Raw genomic sequence first — 22994 nt, forward strand, 5'->3', positions numbered from 1 at the left:
ACCTTTGTCAGCAGAGTAATGTCTTTGCTTTTCAACTCAACATGCTGTCTAGGTTTGTCATAGCTTTCCTGCCAAGAAGAAATCGTCTTGCAATATCATGCCTGCAGTCACCATCCACAGGGATTTAAGAACCCAAGAAGAGGAAATCTGTCACTGCTTCCACATTTTCCCCATCTATTTGCCAGAAGTGATGGGGCTGGATGCCATGATCTCAGCTTTTTTAATATTTCATTTTAGGCCAGATTTTTCACTCTCCTCTTTCACCTTCATCAAGAGGTTCTTTAGTTCCTCTTCGCTTTCTGTCATTAGAGTGGTATCATCCTCATATCTGAGGCTGTTGATATTTCTCCTGGCAATATTTCTCCAGCTTGTAACTCATCTAGCCCAGCATTTCTCATGATGTGCTCTACATATAAGTTAAATAAACAGGGTGACAATAAACAGCATTGTCGTACTCCTTTCTAAATCCTGAACCAGTCAGTTGTTCCGTAAAAGGTTCGTTAGAAGCAATGGTTATGTTGCTTCTTCACTAACATACAGGTTTCTTGGGAGACAGGTAAGATGGTCTGGTACTCCCATCTCTAAGAATTTAAGATATACCAAGGGGAAGGTATCTATTGCTACAGAAATGAATTTTCTACACCCAGAGAATGTGATTAAGAGTAACTCAGTTTGAAATTGGTTGTAATATCTCAAGCTATCAAAGTGCATAAAAAGAATTCTTACAAAGTGAGCCAAACTAAATTATTTCCTAGCATAATGCCATTCACAAAAGTAAAGTGACTTGAATACTTGACACAAAAGAATTTAAAGATCCCTAAGATGTTGATTGTATGCTGTGGAAAGATGTTCACAACATATATTATTATACAAGAACAGATGAACAAGGAAAAAAATGTATGATAAAAGAATAATTTTTTTTTTCTTGAGGCAAAATTCACATAAGATAAAATTCACCATTTGACCATTATGAAGTGTTCATGTTCAACTTCATGCATCTAGTACATTCACAGTATTGTGAAACCACCACCTCTCCTCTGGTTTCAAGATATTTTCATCACCTGAAAGGAGATCTGTACCATTAGCAGTCACTGTCTATTTCCTCCTCCACCCTCCAGCTGCTGGATCTATCTCTATGGATTTGCCTATTTTGGACATTTCATATAAATTAAATCATACAATATATGACCTTTTGTGTCTTTCTCCTTTCACTTAGCATGATGCTTTCAAAGTTCATTCATGTTGCAGCATGTATCAGTGCTTCATTCCTTTTTAGGACCCAATAATATTCTTTATTATGGACATATCTCATTTTATTTATCCATTCATCTGTTATTGGATATCTGGATTGTTTCCCAAATGTGCAACTTCTGGCAATTGTGGATAGTGCCTCTACAAAGATATACATACAAGTACCTGTTTCCAATTCTTTTGGGTAGATACCTAGGCATTGAATGGCTGGGTCATATAATAATTCTAGGGTTTTTTACTGAAAAATATCAGATTATTTTCTACATTGGCTGCACTATTTTATAGTTCCAACAGCAATGTATGAGGATTACACAACTATTATACAACAGAATTATACAACGATTATTCAAACTATCCTGCATCTTCACCAACACTTGCTATTTTCCATTGTTTTACATTCTTGCCATCCTGGTGAGTGTGAAGCAGTATCACATGGTGGCATTGACTTGCATTTCCCTAATGGCTAATTGCTAATGGCATAGAGCATCTTTCATGTGCTTGATTCAGTTCAGTTCAGTCACTCAGTCGTGTCCGACTGTTTGTGACCCCATGAATCACAGCACGCCAGGCTTCCCTGTCCATCAACAACTCCTGGAGTTTACTCAAACTCATGTCCATTGAGTTGGTGATATCATCCAACCATCTGTCATCCCCTTCTCTTCCCACCGTCAATCTTCCCCAGCATCAGGGTCTTTTCAAATGAGTCAGTTGTTTGCATCAGGTGGCCAAAGTACTGGAGCTTCAGCTTCAATGTGCTTGATAGTCAGTAAAATAACACTTTTTTAAAAAGAGATTATATGATGTAAATGTAACACATTCAGATGAAAAGTCAAATTTTTACTGGTATAAGGATTTCAAATATTAATATAAAGAAAACTTGGCAGTATGTGTGAGAGAATACGAATAGTGATTACTTTAACATGTTTGGGTTAAGGATATTACTTTTATTTCTTTTTTCCTTATTTGCATTTTCTTCTATGACAAGGAATCATTTAGGGTAAAAGATAAACATCTTCAATAACAAACTCTGAAAGCAAAGAAAAACAACTGTGATTTTCAACTTCAGTTCAGTTGCTTAGTTGTGTCCAACTCTTTGTGACCCCATGGACTGCAGTACACCAGGCCTCTCTGTCCATCATCAACTCCCAGAGTCTACTCAAACTCAGCTCCATTGAGTCGGTGATGCCATCCAACCATCTCATCCTCTGTTGTCTCCTTCTCCTCCTGCCTTCAATCTTTCCCAGCATCAGGGTCTTTTCAAATGAGTCAGTTCTTTGCATCAAGTGGCCAAAGTACTGGAGCTTCAGCTTCAACATCAGTCCTTCCAATGAACAGTCAGGACTGATTTCCTTTAGGATGGAATGGTTGGATCTCCCTGCAGTCCAAGGGACTCTCAAGAGTCTTCTCCAACACCACAGTTCAAAAGCATCAACTCTTCGGTGCTCAGCTTTCTTTATAGTCCAGCTCTCAAATCCATACATGACTACTGGAAAAACCATAGCTTTGACAGATGGACTTTTTTTTTCCATTTATTTTTATTAGTTGGAGGCTAATTTAAAAAGTAATGTCTCTGCTTTTTAATATGCTGTATAGGTTGGTCATAACTTTCCTTCCAAGGAGTAAGTGTCTTTTAATTTCATGGCTACAGTCACCATCTGCAGTGATTTTGGAGCCCCCCAAAAATAAAGTCAGCCACTGTTTCCCCATCTGTTTGCCATGAAGTGATAGGACTGGATGCCATGATCTTAGTTTTCTGAATGTTGAGTTTTAAACCAACTTTTTCACTCTCCTCTTTCACTTTCATCAAGAGGCTCTTTAGTTCTTCGCTTTCTGCCATAAGGGTGGTGTCATCTGCATATCTGAAGTTATTGATATTTCTCCTGGCAATCCTGATTCCAGCTTAGAATATATTAAATATTTACTCATTTTATGGTGTAGGATTTCTTTCTTATTTTGCAACCACTAAGTCCTCTGGCTCCTGAAAGTGTCTGAGACTAAGACTCTATCCCAGGACTCCCTGAAACCTGAGTGGGGCTAGTCCTGAGGCAGCTGCTGTCCCGAGTGCTGAAGGAAGTGACCCCACTCCTGCCCCATCCACTTCCACCCACTTGGCCTCCACTCCCTAAAACATCCAGATGAAAATGAAGTCCTGTGTCATGACTCTATGATAGGAAAAAAATTTTTTTTCAGTTCCCAACTTCAGGTCAGCATCACAGCAAGGCCCTTTGAAACTGCAATAGATGCAAATATGGGAATTTTGAAGTTGCTGAATCTTCTAATGATAGTCCTCTGAAGCAGCAGAGGACTGCTTCCACATGTCCCTAAATTTAAATATACCTATGATGACTTTAAAACATTTTAAATTTAAGAAAGCAATGCAGAAAGAAGTGAGGAAATGAACCCTTATTGATTACTAATGCTTACTACATACTGAGTCAGTCGTTTTGCATATGCTTGTTTATTCAGTCTCCCCAACAGCCCAGTAAAGTGGCTACAGTGTGTAATAAAGGAACTGAGAGGTAAACAATTTTCTTAAGCCAAACAACTAGTAAATGGCAGACTGGGATGGCGACCTTTACATTACCATGGCAGGGAGCAAATCCAAGGTCATCCGACCCTATCTGCATCAAGCAGTTGGACTTCCCTAATGAGTAGTCTTACACTTGGGATCCAAGCTCCCCCCTGAGCCGCCCTTCTAAAGGCCACCAGGTTCACAGCAACCCCCACCTGCCTGGAACCTAGCAGACCCCATGTGCTCCTTGCTGTCTCTTGACGAGACTAGGGCAGAGGTGACCACGAAGTTTGATTTCCAATCTGCCACGTGAGGTGTCTAGGGTCAGGGAGGATCCCAGGAGAGAAGGTGCTGGGTCATTGCTGGCCTGCGCTCAGTGGCTCCACCCGCAGCCAGAGTCCGCCCTCGGTGCGCAGGATCAGCTCTGGCTTCCGGCACGGCTCCTTGTCCGGCAGAATGCGGAAGCGCAGCAAGGTGAGCGCCAAGATCGCTTTCATCTCAGTCATAGCGAATGTCTGCCCAATGCAGTTCCTGCAGGCAGGAGTGGTGGCTCTGACGACTCCCTGGACCTTCATCCCAGCCTCACCAAGCCGGAAATCTGGCCCACAACCCCCACCCCCATCTGCAGAGACCGAGAAGCCTAACAATGCCTAGGACCCCCGACATAGGTTTGCACATCCCCTGGGCCTGGTCCAGATTCCAGTTCTGAACGCAGACGTGGGAAGGAAAGGGCTCTCAGCACACTGCAGGCCCCTCCTTGGGCCCACCTCCATTCCCCAAACGTTTATCTGTCACCTCCAGGGCAGGGAAGGGAAGGAAAGCCAGAACTCTGACCATCTTCATTTTTCCCACCTCCCTGCCTGACAGTCATGCCTGGAATCTCAGTCCCAGATGCTGCCACCCCCACCACCGCATTCCCACCTCAAATGCCCAATGTCCTCACCTGGGACCCGCTGAGAAGGGAATAAAAGCCAAAGGTGACCTCCCTTTGATGTTTTCTGGGTCGAAGCGGGAGGGGTCATAGACCTGGGGGCAAGACAAGACAGGGTTACTGGGTGGTATCTCCCAGGACGTCCATCCTTGGAGAGGCATTTATGTGTATAATGGGACAGAGTGATGTCTGATTTGCCAGAACCCTGTGCCCTCCTTGGGTCCCCAAAGGGAAATGGACAAAGATGATGGAGGTAGGGTGTGGGGGAGGCATCACCTCAGGGTCTGGCCACACAGATGGGTTGTGGTGGGTCCCGAAAATATCAATGAGGCAGGAAACACCTGTGGAACAGGAGGGACCAGTCAGGACTAGGTCTCCCTGCCTTATTGGCCCCTCTTTCTGACCAGGAACCTCCTCCTGTAGTCATTATGGGCACCTTTGGGGATGACCCGGCCATCTGGGAGCACAATGTCCTGGGTACAGCAGCGGGAGATGCTGGTGACTGGGGGGTGCAACCGCAGACTCTCTTTGATGCACATGGTCAGGAAGGGCAACTGGGCCAGGTCATCCCTATGGAAACCTCATGACAATTATCCAGGGAACAAAAGCAAAGACACTCCTCAACTGTTCCTTAAGATCCTTCTTCCTAAAACAAAATCGCAGATGGATAAAATATCTCCAAATTGATTAAGTCATATACATAAATATAGACAGCTCTTTCTTTGACTATCATGACTCAGTATGAGCTTTAAGAAAGAAGGAAGGAAGAAATGCAGGATCAAAAAAGTACTAGAAGTAACTTAGCCAGATATTTTTAGATTTTTCTGAACAACTCACCTAAAAGTCAACCATAGAAACTTTTACAATTTTGTAAATATAAAATATTTTTATGGCAAGACCACAAAATCAGAAGACAAATAAGTAAGAAACAGATTCAATGTTTACTCTTATGTAACTATAAGACGAGAGATGCTAGCTAATACACTTATGGCGGAGGGCGGCAGGGGAAGAGGGTAATGCCATTTGAAATGTGGGGTAAATGTGTCATTTTTTGCAGATAGTGATTTTATATTTAGAAAAAAAGAGAATTCACTGGAAAACTTTTATAAACATTGAAAACAAGATCCAGTAAGGGGATGCTGAATTTTTTTAAAAAATCCCCCCCCCCCCTTTCTGTGTGGTGATTTAAATTCTTCATAGCTAATACAATTAACTAGCTCAAAACTGGAAAACTTCAGACAAACCCCATATAGTCAAACAGCACTCACTTCCCCTCCTCAGTTTTCCTAGTGATTATTTTTTATGTATCCTTCCAGAGGTACATTTTTGCATTAAAAAAAATTATATAGCAACATACTGAATACCATACACACTGCTGTTCATTTCAGGTAATGTTTACCAATGTCTTATACATCTCTTGGAATTTGTGTCACAAAAGGGCCTTGCACATTCTGGAACTAGAAAATAACCTTTCATGGTTTATCCTACAGACTTTAAGACTTTTTTATTTTTCATTTAAATCTTTGATTCGTGTGGATGTTATTTTTTTATAAGGCCCAAGAAGCAGGATGAATTAACTTTTCTCTATATACACTCCCAGTTGACCCAGAGCTTTTATTAAACAACCTTTATTTTTCCTAATGATAAGAGACTAAATATTTAGCATTTGCTCTTGTTTGCTATGGACAAGAAAGCTTTATACATAAATTGTTAGTTTTTCTATTAGAAATAGCAGTCAGAAGAGATAATAAAAGAAAAGATGATGGTGATGATACACAGTGTGTGTGTGTTGGTATCTCAGTCATGTCTGACTCTGAGGCTCCATGGACTGTAGCCCGCCAGCCTCCTCTGTCCATGGGATTCTCCCGGCAAGAATACTGGAGTGGGTTGCCATTCCCATCTCCATGATATAAAGTATCTGAATTCAACTTATCAAGAAATGTGAATGTGTATTATCCGAATAAACTTATATTTTTCAATCTAAATAGACTATATGGTTCACCATAGCAACAAGGGTATCTAAGGGTTAAGTTAACAACATGTGAGTATGATCTCTATGCTAAAATTTTAGGGTCCATTAAAAGCCTGGAGATTACTTGGATACCCAAAAATGGATATCTGCCTCGTGCTCTGGGATGCTGTGTATTAATATTATGAAATAATATGCTTCCCACAGGTCAATTATATATTCACAACAACTGCCTCTCTCTCCCTCCTTCCTTCCTCTCTCTCTTCTCCCTTACTCCTAGTTCTTAATTTATTCCCTGATGTCTTCCTGACATAATTGTATCTCAAATGCACCCAAATATCTACTCATCAATGTTCAGGGTCTCACGTGAGACCTTCCACCCTCAACTTTGTCCCTCTTAGCCTAAACTCCAGGCCTGCCCATGTACACTGGAAGTGTCCTGACTTGAAACTATGCCTGCATCAGGCTGAGAGCCCCTGAAAGGCAAAGACTGGGGGGTGTCTGGGACCTTTCTGAATCTCCAGGACAGCAAAGAAGCTGGAAAGAATTGGAGATGGTATAGAGCTAGGGATAGGGAGGCAGAGTGGCAGTGTTTACTAAATGGGGACTGGGTGAAGAAAGATGCAGGTGTCCCTGGATAAGAGTTGAATACTTTATTCTCTCGATGATCCAGAGGACTAAATAATATGAGGAACTAGAGGGGGAAGGAGATGAGGAAACACTTACAGAGTGAAGATGTTTGAAAACATGTGATTTCAGAGAGAAAATTAAGGAAGTGGAGGGGAAGTTCACTTACTGAATATGTGCCAAATGTCATCATCTGTCCTCATACATTGTTGCAAATTATCTCAGAATCCAAATTTTTGTCCCAAGAGCCAGCTTGCCCTGCTATCCATGCTGAGTACTAGATCTTGCCTCTGGGCTCTGTTCCTATTCCCACTAAGTGAAGGAATCAACAAAAAGATTTTCTCTCTTCCCCAACCAGGGAGTAGAGCCAAGGAGAGGGGTTCAGGAAAAGGCCAAGAGGTCTTGAACTCACCATTCAATCTCTTTAGACTCACGGTCCTTCAGAAGGTCTTGCACCTCTTGCCGGCAGTGCTCCTGGTATTCTTGGTGCTTTGCAAGGTTGTACAGGATCCAGGAGAGACCACTGGCTGTGGTGTCATGGCCTGAGTAGCATCCAGAAAGACTTGGATCTCTGGGCTACTTCAACACCAAAGGTGAACAGAACCCTCACAGTATGGACCATGGGGGAATTGGTAGGGATGAGGTAGCCCAGGGTCCACACACCAAGTCCCTGGGAGAGAGAGACTCTGCCCTCTCCTTGTATTCTGAGTGTTTTTCAAGGTTGTGTAGGACTCAGGAGAGGCCATTGGCTGTGGCATCATGGACTGAGGGGCATCCAGAACCACTTGGGTCTCTGGGTTACTTCAGTACTAGAGCATGGACAGCTCCCTTGCATTAAGGCCTATGTGGAGGATGGGGAGGGATGGCGTAGTCCAGGGTCAATTCAGCAAGTTTCCTCCCTTTCTGTAGCCCCAAATTGGGACCCTCACCCTCAAACATGAAGGTGTCAGCTTCAGCCCGGATATCTTCATCTGACAATCCCTTCCCATCTTCATCCTGCAGAGAAAGCAAGATCCACAGAATCACATTAGTTCTGAGGACCCCTGAGTGTAATGTGAGACAATCTCTAAAACTGCATATAGGAACCCAATCCCAACCTGAAGCCCTAGAAATCCTTTGCTCAGCCTGTCACTAGAGGCCATATTCCACAGGCCTCCTCCTTAACATCTTTCTCTACTGTGTTGTCCCTGGTGAGAGGAATCAGTGATTTGAAAATATTTTCATGTTTATATTTTCATGTTTATACATGACAGTGGATTTCTGCAAAAAGTTTCTGGCAACCTGGGTTACAACCTGTAGAATTTGCCTTCTCACCAGAGTATTTGTTTAAGCTCCAGAATAATCTTTCTTCTATGGAGAGAGGGACTGATGTATCAATTGCCCTGTATAAGTTCCAAATGTCAAAATCTAGAGGTACTTGTACTGTGATCCAAGCATGGCTGATGTACAAAAAAAGCATCATGGTGTGCTCATAGGCATTTGGGAATGGGGAGCCAGAGCTGCAATTCTACTCAGGCTACTATTATGGCTATGAGAAATAAATGTGCTACTCTGCTCCAGGATTCTGTATAGATAGATAGATAGATAGATAGATAGATAGATAGATAGATCGATAGATAGATAGATATAGATATATAGATATATAGATAGATATATAGATATATAGATTCTGTACATATATGTAGAGTCTACCTCAGTGGTAGACTGACTTCTCAGTTTGCATTAGAGTCAAATCACAGGCCCTTCACAATTTCAGACTTAGCAGCCCCTACAGGCTACATTGCACATGATCATCTCTAAAACATCCCTGACCCATCCCTCCCTTCTGCAAGCACCTTCCACGGCTCCCCAGGACCCTCTGCATCCCATTCAAATTATTTGATCAGATCAAAGTCCCTTCTACCTCTTGAACTCAGGTCCCAGAGGAACCCACCTTGGTCAGCAGAAGCACATCAATGAAGTCTAAAGTCTTGGTCTTTGCCTTGGCCTTGAGGAAGTCATCAATATTCTCCTTGGGGAGAGTGTGGCGCCGCTCCTGGATGACGGCATCTGTGAAGTCGTGCACCAGGCGGCAGGCCTCGCGGAAGCGCCGCCCATCTGGGGTGAGGTAGTACAGGAAGTCCATGTACCGGAAGAGCTGTTGGTTTCTTTTTGACACAAGAGCACTGAGCTCTAAGATGGCGGTGATATATTTGCTGGGCTTCCTGAGGAAGAGCGCATAAAGGAAGCAACAACTTAAAACCTGAAGCCCAGAAGCCGAGGTCTATCTCCTTTCAGGAATTGAGGCTTCAATAACAGATGACCTACAGATACAGGGTGGGGATGAGCCAGAAGATGTGACTCTTCAGACTCTTCTCAACACCCATCCTATCTCAGTGAGCTGCCTCCATGCCTCAGGCACCCAGAGCACAGCTTGGATACCATGCTTCTCTTATTTCTCTCTCACCCAGTAGCTGCCCCTTCTCCTTCCCCATACCATCCACTCGGCTCAGACCTTATCCTTTCCCAGCTGGTCAATGGCCCAGCCCCTTCCTTAGTCTCCTTACATCTAGTGTCAACGCCATCCAGTGTCTACATGACTATTGGATTCTCTTGAGTCAGATGTCCAAGCTCAATTTTAACCAATACCTTCATGTGCTTAAACACCTTCCATAGCTCCCAGGAAACCTCAAATAAAGTTCCTATCTTCTTAGCCCGACTTCAGAATTCCATTAAGATATTGCCTTCTCAGTCCTCCAACCTTACTTTCATGGTGTCTCCTCACTGTTGCACATTCTTTTTTCATCCTACCCTCCTGGCCTTTATCAAAGGGTTCTACCTACCTGAAAGGATAGCTCCTTCTCTTTCCATTTCTTGTCCTGGATTGTCCGGCTCTGAGCCACCACCTCCAGGAAGGCCCATCCAATTGCCCTGGTCAGTCCTTCCTCCCCCATCTACTACCTTGGGTCTATGACTCATGTTCCCAGGCCCAGCGATGAAACTCACTCTTGGCAATTGCTGTCAAAACTGAAGACACATTTCTGCAGACTGTCCAGGGTCAGGAGGCTGATGTGTTCAAACATGTCCAGATGGGTGTGGCCCTCTGTGACCAGGCGCTCCCACTTGGCCTGGTCAGAGAAGGAGACAGAGCTGGGGCCCCTTTGCAACCACCTGGGTGGACTCCCCTAAGACCCTGCCTCTTGGTTCCAGGACCATCCCCAGGGAGCATCAGGCTTGAGTGGAAGTGCAAGCTGTTGTAGAACATGAAGTTCTCATCACTGGAAGTCAAGAGATCTGGATTTAAATCTTGACTCAGCCTCTTGCTCTTTATATATTTTTGATCAATTTATGACATGAATCCCATGATCAATAAATCTTGCTTTCATCATCTTCATTGTTAAAAGCTGATTAGGAAACTGCCCCCTATGTTGAGAAAGATAGTTCTCCATGGGCCCTGAGTATCTCTGCATATTCTTGCTTGATATACTAAAAAAAAATTGGAAGACCCTGATGTTCTTTACCTGGGCCATTTCTCAGAGTTGTGTGTGTAGTAAACAACCTTGAGGAGTGAGGTAATGTGTCCTCCTGGGAAAATATCAGCCTTGCTTCTAGTTCTAAAAGTCATAGAGCCCCTAAACCTAGTATTTCCCCCCACTGTAATACAACATACTACATGAGCAGGCACCAGTTGAAGCCCACCTGTGTCATCCTCATGGACTTTGATTACTTGGAGGGAGAATACAAACCAGCAGGAAGCACATGTCATTTATTGAGCCAAGAGGAATAAACTGCCCTCTTTCTGTGACTCAGGACTCTCATGTCTAATGGCAGAATCCAGGAAACAGTAACAAGCTCACTTGTCCGTTTGCAAGCATAGAAAAATCCCAAGCACTTCATAAAATCCTTTAGTTCTTCAATTCTATATATATATATATGGAATCACCCTTTGCAATGAGATTTTTCAGTAGATTATAATAGGGCATGGAGCTTATTTCACCATTCTTTGATTCTGAGTTAGCCTTGGACCTGCTTTGGCCAATAACCTGAGAAAAATGATGACCAGGGTGCCCCATGGGCTTCCCTGATAGTTCAGTTGGTAAAGAATCCACCTGCAATGCAGGAGACCCCAGTTCAATTCTGTTGGGAAGATCTACTGGAGAAGGGATAGGCTACCCACTCCAGTATTCTTGGGCTTCCATTGTAGCTCAGCTGGTAAAGAATCCACCTGCAATGTGAGAGACTTGGGTTCAATCCCTGGGTTGGGAAGATCCCCTGGAGAAGGAAAAGGCTACCCACTCCAGTATGCTGGCCTAGAGAATTCCATGGACTGTATAGTCTATGGGGTTGCAAAGAGTCGGGCACAACTGAGTGACTTTCACTTTCAGGGTATCCCAAACCAAGACCCCAAAAGGCATTGTATTTCTGCATTGTCTGTTGTAACTTCTTTTTCAATTCTAATTTTATCAATCTGAGTCTTCTCTCTTCTTTCCTGAGCTAATGGTTTATCAATTTTATTTATCTTCTCAAAGAATCACCTTTAGTTTTGTTGCTCCTTGGTACTTTTTTCTTCATTTCTTTTTTATTTCAGCTCCAATCTCTATGATTTCTTTCCTTCCACTAACTTTGGGGGTTTGTTGTTCTTCCTTTCTATTTGCTTTAGGTGTAATGTTAGGTTGTTTATTTGATATTTTTCTTATTTTTTGAGGTAGGCTTGAAAAGCAGTTCTTAGAACTGTTTTTGCTGCATCACATAGATTTTGAGTTGTTGTGTTTTCAATGTCATTGGTTTCTAGGTTTTCTTAATTGTGTTTGTGTTTTTTGCAGTTTTTTCCTATAATTGATATCTAACCACATAGCATAGGGGTCAGAAAAAATACTTGATACAATTTCAATTTTCTTAAATTTACTAAGGCTTGATTTGTGACCCAAGATGTGATCTATCCTGGATCACATGTGCACTTGAGATGGAAAAAAATGTATTCTGTTGCTTTTGGAAAGGTTGTCCTGTAGATATCAATTAGGTCCATCTGGTATAATGTAAAAACACAACCCTCAGAATGGCAGAAAATAATTGCAAATAAAGAAACTGACAAAGGATTAATCTCCAAAATATACAAGCAGCCCATGCAGCTCAATATCAGAAAAACAAAAAACACAATCAAAAAATGGGCAGAGGACCTCAAGAGAAATTTCTCCGAAGACATACAGGTGGCCAATAAACACATGAAAAGGGTGCTCAGCATTGCTCATTGTTAGAGAAATGCAAATCAAAACTAAAATGAGGTACCACCTCACACCAGTTAGAATGTCCACCATCAAAAATGTTCAAACAATAAATGCTGGAGAGGATGTGGAGAAAAGGAAATCCTCTTGCACTATTGGTGTGACTATAGATTGATACAGCCACTGTGGAGCGCAGTATGGAGATTTCTTTAAAAAGCCAGGAATACTAAGCAAATATCTTGAGAAAATCATAGTTCAAAAAGTCACATATACCCTAATGTTTGTTGCTGCACTGTTTACAATAGCCAGGATATGAAAACAACCTAAATGCCCATTGAAAAATGAATGGATTAAGAGATTGTGGTGCATATGTACATAGGCACAGTGTACTTAGTCATCAAGAGGAACAAATGTGTGTCAGCTGTACTGAGGTGGATGAATCTAGAGACTGTTACACTGAGTGAAGTAAGTCTTATATTGGCCAAGAGAAAAAAAATAGTTCGTTATACTTGGAATTTGCTTCCCTAGTGACTCAAACATTAAAGAATCCACATGCAATGAAAGGAGACCCAGGTTCAATCCCTGGGTCAGTGAGACTCCCAGAGAAGGGAATGGCAACCCACTCCAGTATTGCCTGGAGAGTTGCATGGACAGAGGAGCCTATGGGCTACAGTCCATGGGGTCATAAAGAATTGGACACAACTGAGAGACTATCACTTTCACTTTTCATGGAATCTAGAAAAATGGCGCTGATGAACCTAATTGCAGGGCAGGAATGGAGATTCAGATATAGAGAACGGACTCTTGAACACAGCAGGGAGAAGAGGGAGTGTAACAAATTCAGAAAGTAGCATTAATGTATATATATACTCTTATGTGTAAAATGGATAGCTGGGGGAAGCTGCTATATGTGACTGATTAGCATTGAAGTATGGCAGAAGCTGACACGACATTGTAAAGCAATTAAACTCCACTTAAAAAGTAAAATAAAAATAAAAGGGCATTGCAGTTTATTCTCAGTCTGTTGGAACATTGCTTCTGCCGGTGAACAAACCTGAAATGTCTTCTAGGGAGAGAATCGCATAAAAGGAAGTCCATTTGACCTGGGTGAAACAATCTGAGATCAGCTGAGAAGGGATAGGCTACCCATTCCAGTATTCTTGGGCTTCCCTGGTGGCTCAGCTGGTAAAGAATCCGCCTACAATGCGGGAGACCTGGGTTCAAGCCCTGGGTTGGGAAGACCCCCTGGAGAAGGGAAAGGCTACCTACTCCAGTATTCAGGTCTGGAGAACTCCATGGACTGCATGGAGTCACAAAGACTCAGACACAACTGAGTGACTTTCACTTTCATGTTATTGTTTTTAAGTGATTCGTTACTCCAGAATAACTACTATACAACATTCATTATTTTCCTAAAATATGTCTCAAGATTCCAAGGCTTCTGTGAAGAAAAAGAGAAGCTAACACATTCTGAGCACCTACTACGTGTCAGGAACATGGCTTCATTACATTATGTTGACCACTTTGCAAAGCAATGCTCACATTATGCTTATTTATCAGCCAAGGAAACTAAGGTTCAGGAGGAAGAACAATGGCCTCAAAGTCAACTGGAAGATCCAGAATTCCAAACAAAACGTTCCTGAGTCCCCATTATCCTCAAGACTCCAGCTGGGACCCTGGGTTCAAGAGACTCACGTGCATGATCTCTGCGCTCTTGGTGAAAATCTTCATATAGGGCTTCAGGATATTGAAGTGGAAGGCAGGTGTCAGCATGCGACGGTGGCTGTTCCACTTGTCACCAGCACTCAGCAGGAGCCCATCCCCTAGCAGAGACAGCCATGGGGAGTGGGCAAAGGAAGACCTTCCCCTGGATCTCCACGGTCATCCCCAATCCCCTTCACTCACAGTTACTCACCAAGCCAGGGTTTTAGAGTGTCATAGAACTGCATGTCCTTGGGTGCAATGGCAGCTGAAATGAGTAAAGACAATCAGGGGTCAGGTAGATGCAGAGGAGAGGGACTTTTGATGGGGGGTCGAGGCTTCCAGCCAGGAATCTGCATTCCCCTTCCAACTCCAACACAGCAGAATGGGACCAAGAGCACAGGAAGCTGTGAGGGGAGAAGGGACCAGACTAGGCCGCAGCACAGAACAGAGCAAAGGCAGAGCCCATAGACACACTCACAGTGCTTAGATACAGCCCAGAATAACATGACATGCCCCAACATTCCTTGACATGGCCTACAGAGTCCAACACATTCTGACATGGAAGCAAAACCCAGCCCTCTACAAAACACCTTTACAGGGACCAAGGACATCACACCTGCCCCAGCACTAGGACCTCTCCTGAGACATCTGACATGGCCCCAACATGCGGGACACAACCTGACGTGATGCAACAGCTCTGCCGTGCACCTGAAGACCATCTGACCTGATCCCAGGGTGCCCCAGACAGGCTCCAGACAGGGCTTGAATACACTGATCTCACAGACATGAACCAAGTGTGATCCAGGCATACCTTAAGACCCAAAACAGGCAGGATTCACAGAAGGTCGCAGGCATTTCTCAAAGCAACCCTGAGCCCCAGACCTGAGGCAAACCCCACATGTGGCCCAGGAGTGATCAACAGGAGAGTCAGACAATCTCTAACGACATTTCAGATAAGAACCGGAGAGACTCCTAGATGCCTCAAATGTCCTTGGCCACAGATGAGCTCCAGACATGACTGAGAACATCTCTGAGTTCAGGAATAAAATATACCAGGTGTCACCAGGTGTAACATACACCAGTTGTAACCAGAATCCGTGTGGATACATAAATGTGACCAGATGTAGCCACACAACAGACACTGCACAGACATGACTGGAGGTCATGCAGGTGGGATTCTGCAGTGAGAAACAGTGGTACCCTGGCCACACACCCCCACTGTCTGCATCATGGTCAGCCACCCAATTAGAGGCAACACAGACCATGACAGGTGACAAGCTGTGGCCAAGCATCTACCTGGAGCAAAGAGCACAGGCTTGATGCGGGTGGAGTGGAAGGTGCGGATGATCACGTGCCAGGGCCTCACCAACCAGCAGCACGCATCCCCATAGGTGCTGGCCAGGCCCTGTGTGTACAGGAGACCTTCCTCCCAGCTCTGAATCTGGAGAGGAACAGATAGGACCTAATTCACGCTCTTCTAGGCTGCCAGAGGGGAGCACTTGTAGGGCAGAGAGCCATACCTGAAGCGATGAGTCAATTTCAGCAGCTGCTCCTCTGTCCTCACACTTTCTCAGGCTCCTTCCCTACACCCTCCATAAAGGACAGTTGGGTGTCCCTTCAGGTGCAGGGATAGGAAGGGTCTTGCCCTGTGTGGATCCCAGACACCATGTTCAATCTCTTTCCAGATAAGGAAACTGAGGCTCTGAATAAAGAAATGACTTGCCCACAGTTTCACAGATACTATGCCTGACACATGAGGCCAGGTGTGCCTGAATCCAGGGTCTGAGTTCTTAACCACTGAACTGCTCTGACCCTAAAACAATAGCTCAGATAACCCTGTGCCTGCCAAGACATGCAGTTAGAGTCTCAGGAACACGGAAATTGGTCCTATGACCCAAGCCAAGCAAATTAAAAAGAATCTTCAACTTTTTCTAAAACTGTTTTTAATGAGTTCACTTTTCCATGAGGGTTGAGCTTGGGGGATTCAATCTTACCAGGATAAGAGGGAAGCCATCACAGATGAACACAGAACTGAACGATGAAAACAGATTTCTGATGACATTTTAAGACCCAGATCCAGCTGTCCTGAAGACAACTTCTTTGGAGTTTACAGTCAATGGATACTCTTTCTTTGAATAGATCATACAGGGTTGAGTTTCCTCCACTAACAGCTGAAAGAAACTTCAGCAGGCCAGAGAGAGCTAGGGCCCTTCGCAGAGTCACTCAGCAATCTGGTGTCAGAAACCAGGTCTCTGTCAGAAGCTGTCCATTCCCCTGCTTGCCTGGTCTGTCTGTGGATGGAAGGGGCAGGGGACAAAGTGAGGGAGCCAGGGTGGGATAGGGTAGTGTCTCCTCAGGGAGATTCCTGGGCACTGGAGAAGGAAGGCCTTGAATTAGAAGTGGCTGAGCCACAGCATACGGTCAAGAAGCCGACCCATTGGAGAGGTAGATGTCACAAAAATAGCAGCCCAGATCATGCGCCAGATGTAAGCTTTCATTGCTGGGGATCTGGGGATGAGTGAGACTGAGGGCAGACCTGCCAGGGGGTCTGGGATGCTATGGATGCCCACTGCATTGCTCTACCCTCTGCTTTCAAATATATCTGTTCCTTGTTCCAGATCCAGCACCTCCTTTTCCAGAAAGCCTTCCAACATGCCCCGACAGAGAACCTTGCTTCTTCTTGGGTTTCACAGCCCATCTCCCTCCAGCCGATTCCTGACCAACCACACCAGGTCAGGGATATCCTGTTCCAGATCTGAGTCCTGAGATTGGGAACATCTTTTAGCAGAGCACCAGAGTGGGGTATAGATAACAGTGTGAGGAAGAAGAAGACAGTGAAATGGGGGTTGATGAATATATGAAAGAAAGGAGGAAATGGCTGAGCAAGAAGAGGGGAGGAGGGGCCAGGGTCCTGCAGGGGCCACATCAAATGTTGGCAAGGAGGAGCTAGAATCCCTCAGATGTTTCATGGCACCCACCACCACAAGCTCTGCCTGGGTACCTGAGGCATTGGTGATGCTCCGGAGCATGTCAGGGTGGCAGAAGACAACCATGGGGATAATGGGGCCAAACCAGAGCAAATATCCATGGGGGTAGTTGGCCGCCATCTGAGTCAAGTTGATCAGGCCCTGCTCCGTGGGGGGCACCTGAAAGCAAGAAAGGACCATCACTTCCCAGGTGGAGCCACTGCAGTGGACAGTGTGCCAGATTCTGTACGGATGGAGAGAATCTCTGCTTCCTCCTTCTCTGGGGGCAGAAGGGACCTGGAGCATCTCCAAGTCCCAAGGATGTACCCCAGGACACAGGGAAAAGACAGGCTCTCTACCCTTAGGGAGGCTGACCTTGGCTTGAGAAGTCAGATTTTTCATGTCCTGGGAGTGGTCTCAGTCCCAGGAGTGCCTACAAGAGATCCCTATGGGGGAGGTTTGTGGGTGCAGGGTGGCCTCAGGACTTCTCCCTAGGTTTGGGTCCCACATCCTTTCATAATCTGGATGGTCCACGTGGCCTCCAGATCCTTGCACAGCAAAGGGTCTGCAGACCTGGGACCTTCCAGCCCTGGCAGATCCCAAGGGACAGACATTAATCAGGAAAGCAACTCAGACCTACAAACCTCCTCTATTGGCTAGGCTCTGTGCCGAGTGCATCCTGTCTGTCTATTCCCCTGCAACCTAGGGATATGACTTTCAATCGTGCCACTTATAGAGGAGGAAACTGACACCACATGCAACCCAACGGGAAGAAGATGATGCTCCTGGAGAAGCATCACCTCCATCAGGATGCTCCATTCAAGCTTGACAAATACCCCCAAGTGCTCCAGGTGCTCTAGGCAGGTGAATGTAAGTCACTTTTACTTTCGGGCTTTGTTCCCCTCTCCCCAAGGATCTCAGGTGAGGGTTCAGTGCACTTGGTGAGACTGGTCCAGACAGAGAGTGACTCAGCCAAGGTCACACAGTAAGAGGAGCCGCAGGAAGGAAAAGTGATCAAGACCATACCACACAGCCAAGCCCTTGGAGGGAAGGGCAGAACTGCAGTAATTTTTTAATATTCCTATTATCTCCAGGGCTTGCAGAGTCCATTTCTAGACCCAGACTCTCAGGAAATCTGCACAGCAAGCTTTGGAGTGCCCCTTGTTCTGGGCTTCTGAACAGTAAAATTGCAGTAAGTCCTCCCTCAAGTTGTAGTTCTCATCCCAGACAGGAAAGAAAACAATGTTCTCATCTCTCGGCGGGCTGTTAGATGGGAAGAGCTGGGTACTCATTCCTTTGACCTTGACAGAAGAAGGTGATGGCAAGTTCATCACCTAGATAACCAAACATTTATTTTGCATGCTTAATACTGGCTCCATTATGCCAGCCCTGGAGGAGACACTGTAGTGCCGGATCCCCAGAACTAGCATCAAACTGGAAGGCAATTAATATGTAATTGGACAACTGACTGTTTAATTAATCATAAGCAGAACCAATTCAAAGATCAAAGTCTGGGGCACAAAGCTGGCAAGCATGGAGGATGGGGAGGTCTAAGAGGGCTTCTTAAAGAGGAAGTGAACTTTATCCAGGTTGGGCTTTGAGCCCACTGTGATATCTTGGGAGGAGGGAAGGTGAGATTAGAGGACGGGATCCTGGGACAGAGAAGGTATGGGGAGCTGTGGTCCTATAGGTGGGGGTGGGCAGGTGATAGCCAGTTCCTGTGGGACAGCTGTAACCCAGAATGAAAAGACACAGGAAATGGACCACAAGCAGAGCAGACCCTGGACAGCACCCTTGAGGAGGTCTCAAGGTCACCATGGAGACTGGAGAGGCCAGGAGACCAGGCTCTGTGCAGCCCGGCCTCAGAGGTGCACTAATGTGTGGAAGTCAGGCAGGAAATGGGCCCCAAAACAGACTAGGGCTGGAAGGACAGGATGTGGGGAACGTCTTGAGGGCAGAGCAGAGGAATGAGTGAGTGAGGAAGAGGGGGCTCCCTGGCCTCCCTGGCTTCTCTTCTGCCTTAGAACCCACCCCCAAACCTGAGCCCCATTCCTGACCCTCAGGAAGCCCATCCACCCTGATCCCGCAGACCCATCCTGCTGCCCACACTCACCAGGTCCATGTGAGCCAAGAACCAGTTCAGTTTTGGGGGCTGCGGGAAACATCGGAGGCGGCGAGAGTTGTTGTAGAAGGTGTATGTCCAGGCCAGGATGCGGGCCAGGAGCCAGGAGGCCCCGACCAGCAGCAGCAGCAGCCATGGGGAGGCTGCCACTGGCCCGAGTCCCAGCCTGAATAGGCTCAGCTCCAGCATCCTGTGGGGCAAATGGGGTGAAGTGTGAGCTCCTGAGGGTGATAGAAGAGGCAATGATGGTGAGCTGTGAGGCAGAGATAAATGGAGAGGAGCAAGGGAGTGAGGAGCATGGTGAGTGCTGGGGATGGGGCAAGACAGGCTCAGATATGGGCAGACAGGGGCTCAAAGAGGGAAAGTCAGGGTGAGAGGGAGAATCCGAGACAGAGACAGACAGAAAGACACATAGAATGTTTGTGTGTTAGTTACCTCCTGACGTCCACTCATCTCCCAGACCAGCTTGTCCCCTGGAGCCACCCTGCCTAGAACAGTGGCCTTTCCCACCCCAGGCCAGGCCCCCCAGCCCCCTGACCCCCAGCCTGTCACCTTCTGCCAAGTTCGGCTTGTGCTGCACAACTCCCCTCCTCCTCCTGGGAAGGCTTGGTCTGACCCTGACTCGAAAAAACTGCCAGGGTTCATACTAAGCCAGCCAATCCTTGCTGCCTGCTTATCTCCTCCCTACCTGGAGGCTGTCCAAATAAAGGGTGAGGCCTGTGAACAAGTTCAGGGTCACACTTTGTACACTGGATGCTCAGGACTCATCACATCCCAAATGGGCAAACTGTGGGGCAGCCACACCTGCTGCTCTAAGCACCGTGTAGCAGAGAAAAGCACGAACATTCAGGTATCACACAAGCAGCGCCTAGCTCAGCCTTGTCTGAAGTCATTTCCAGGGCTCCTCTCCATGCCTGGGCCAGGAGGGCGTCATATAACGTTTCTTGGTACAGAAACAGGGAGCTCGGAGACCTGAACTCTGACCTCCTGGTGGCACACAGCCTGGCAAGAATTCAAGTCCTGCCTCTCAGCAGCCCAGGGCCCGGGTTGAGACATGACTGCTGGGAGCAGGAGCAGAGAAACACACCCAGCTGAGAATTACAAGGCAATAAAGGACTCAGTTGGAAGAGGGCATCTTGAGACATGAAGGGTAAGGCTGCAAGGGACCTGGAGAGCACAGTATGCACACAGAAGAGGCAGAGCTGGGAGTGGAGTTCTGACCCACCCTCATTCACACTGTGGGCTTTGCAGACCCTCTCTGGTCTCAGCCTTGCTATCTGGGAAATGGGCTGTTGGATGAGACCCTGAAATAAGGTTTGCATAAAGGAGACAACTCTGTGTGACACCTGTGTATGAGTGTGTGCCGTGTGCTGGTTCCCTCAGAAAGCATGCCTACAGTATGTCAGGAGCTCTACATAAAGCGTGCCTGCTATGTTCTGGATGGGCTACTGAAAGTGCACCTACTGTGTGCCAAGGACTCTGCATAAGTCCTGCCTACTGGATGCCAGGTGTTCCACATGCCTACAGCGTACTGAAAGATTCTCCACAAGGCATGCCTACTAAGTGCTGAGTCCCTACACAAGGCACACCTACTATGTGTTAGGTGTGGTATGTAAAGAACACCTACTGTGTGTTTGACAATCTATGTAAAACACAGCTATTGTGTGCTGAGGACTCTGTGTATAGTATGCCTACTGTGTGTCCAGTGCTCTACATACAGTAACCCCACTGTATGCAGGATGTTCTTACAGCCCCTCAGGGCTCTGGGCCAGCACCCTGGGGTCAGGCAGAGGGGCCAAAGTGATGGCAGAAAGGAGGATACCTATTTAACAAAAGAGTAAGCTGAGGTTCATAGAGGTTAAGCTCTAACCTAAGTTGCAGAGCTGGAAAGAAGCCAGGTCTGTCATACCACCAAGCCTAAGCCTTTCTCCTCTGCTATATTGTTCCACTCCCATTCATAAGGGATGACACCCTACTAATCTGGGGGCATTGATAATGGTGAGTTCTCGGCCAATATGGTCACTGCAGTGGGGAGATATCTTGAGGTCCTCGTATCATCATGTGAATCATCTTCCCACATCCAGGATGAACCACCCAGTGGATCTGCTGTTCCCCTCTTGGTCCTTCCTTGATCCTGTCCAGAACTGTCCTGTGGTGTGGTCTCAGATGACAGAGAACTTGAAGGATGGAGCGCCTGGCAAAGAAACTCAGCAGGAGAGTGGGGGGAAGGACTGTCCTGAAACTGGTGGAATGCTAGGAAGGCTCCAAACGTCCTTCCCCTCAACACCGGCTGGGAGATTCAGGTGGAGGGCCATAATGTTCTCAGGGGTGTGGGGTGAATCCTCCCTCAAGAATGACCTTCCCCTCCACAGGGGTAGACTTTGCCTCCTGGCAGGTCCATTTACATCAGGGTTTAAGTAGCAAGGCCAGAATATGATAAACCATGCAATGACATCATACACATAGAAGGAGCCCCAGTGCCTAGAGGGGTTCAACTCACTGCAGACCAACTCTGGGCCAGGAATAGGCTGGAAGCCTAGAGCAGGAATGGCAACCACCACCCAGCGTTCACCAGCAGGGCCCACTGAAGCTGTCTGAAGCCTTCTCGTGTATGAACTTTTTTCTGTGCTTTCATTTTAGAGTTGAGGAAGCGGAGACTGCAAACTATGTGAGTGACTCACCCAGAGTCACACATGTGATGGAAACAAGCTGTGACCCAGGCCTCATGCTGGGTAGCCTGAACCACGAATCTCTCCTTCTTCCCTGTATGTAAGCGGGTGTTTCATTAGCATCACCTCTCAAGGAAAATGGGAGGGATCACTAAAAGAGACAATGCTTGTAGAACACATAAGACAGAGGAAGGGGTCAGTAAATGAAAGTCACTGCTTGTTGTCATTGTTATTGATGTAATCTTCCAACAGCTTTGGAAGATCAAGTTCATGAGCCCAGTTTTACAGAAGAGGAACTGGAGGTTCAGAGAGGTGAAGCAACTTGCTCCAGCCCCCCAGCAAATTAGGTAAATAGGACAGTACAGGGGACAGCAAAGCCTGACACATAATAATGCTCATTACAAAACTGGGAAAGAGAGAAAGGTTTGCATTGGACAGTTCTAAGGCTAGGCTGCCCAAAGTGTGGTCCTCCAACTGCCATCCCACCATATCACCTGAGAGTTTGCAAGTAAATACAGAAACCCCCATGTGGAAACACAGACTCAGAACTGCATCTAAGTAGATATCCAGGGGAACTGTGTACACTGCTTCAAGTTTTAGGAAATGTTGCCATAAGACTCCTGAATCTGGATTCTGAAAAGGATACAGGGAGCACAGTGCCTTCCTCCATCCTGCTAATTTCAATTTTCAGTTATAATATAAAGAGAAAAATCTATACCTTCAGAGCTGTTCATACAACCATGATTGTTACATGCTGGTCACTATTTCAGGCACGGAGATGAATCAGTGAGCACTGCAGACATCTTCCCTGCTGTCAAAGAGCTGACATCTTGTGAGGAGATGGCAATGATCGAATGAATCAACAAGGATGTGTCAGAGAGTGGTGAGTGATGTGCCTGGAGAACATCTTACCTTAGTCCAAGGGTGAGTGTGGGCAGAGAACTGAATGAGGAGCAGCAGCCTCCAAGAACAGACATTGGGTGGAACATCCAGGCTGCACAAAAGGGCAAGTGGGTGTTGTCCTTTGACATTTGTGCTAAAT

General features: G+C 45.9%; 1 protein-coding gene and 1 long non-coding RNA gene across 3 annotated transcripts; one reads left to right on the top strand and one right to left on the bottom strand.

Annotated features, from left to right (window-relative positions):
* Positions 1-3690: 3690 nt before the first annotated feature.
* LOC110122266 (prostaglandin E2 omega-hydroxylase CYP4F21-like) lies at positions 3691-19914 on the bottom strand. 2 transcript variants are annotated; one of them, XM_020869695.2, is made up of 13 exons: positions 19836-19914; positions 19275-19473; positions 17197-17341; positions 14407-14460; positions 14187-14314; positions 10276-10397; positions 9224-9494; positions 8220-8286; positions 7703-7832; positions 5131-5264; positions 4971-5035; positions 4707-4789; positions 3691-4294 (listed from the first exon to the last, which is right to left on the bottom strand). In XM_020869695.2, the coding sequence occupies exons 2-13, from the start codon at positions 19470-19472 to the stop codon at positions 4120-4122; spliced, it is 1572 nt and encodes a 523-aa protein (XP_020725354.2). In that variant the 5' UTR covers position 19473; positions 19836-19914; the 3' UTR covers positions 3691-4119. The 2 variants fall into 2 exon arrangements, with proteins under 2 accessions (XP_020725354.2, XP_070318685.1); XM_070462584.1 differs by lacking the exon at positions 19836-19914 and adding an exon at positions 19719-19807.
* Positions 19915-20196: 282 nt separating this feature from the next.
* On the top strand, positions 20197-22556 carry LOC139033420 (uncharacterized). The gene is made up of 3 exons (XR_011485996.1): positions 20197-20433; positions 21368-21586; positions 21924-22556. It is a non-coding gene; the product is annotated as an uncharacterized lncRNA (long non-coding RNA).
* Positions 22557-22994: the final 438 nt, after the last annotated feature.

The sequence above is a fragment of the Odocoileus virginianus genome, chromosome 3, assembly GCF_023699985.2.
Source record: "Odocoileus virginianus isolate 20LAN1187 ecotype Illinois chromosome 3, Ovbor_1.2, whole genome shotgun sequence".
Lineage (NCBI taxonomy): Eukaryota > Metazoa > Chordata > Mammalia > Artiodactyla > Cervidae > Odocoileus > Odocoileus virginianus.

Excerpts from the sequence above, each read along its gene's own strand:
- LOC110122266 (XM_020869695.2), bottom strand. The coding sequence starts at position 19,472 with ATGCTGGAGCTGAGCCTATTCAGGCTGGGACTCGGGCCAGTGGCAGCC. Across the intron at positions 17,342-19,274 it reads TCTTGGCTCACATGGACCTG|GTGCCCCCCACGGAGCAGGG; the intron begins GTGAGTGTGGGC and ends TCTTGCTTTCAG. Across the intron at positions 10,398-14,186 it reads AGAGCGCAGAGATCATGCAC|GCCAAGTGGGAGCGCCTGGT; the intron begins GTGAGTCTCTTG and ends TTCTCTGACCAG.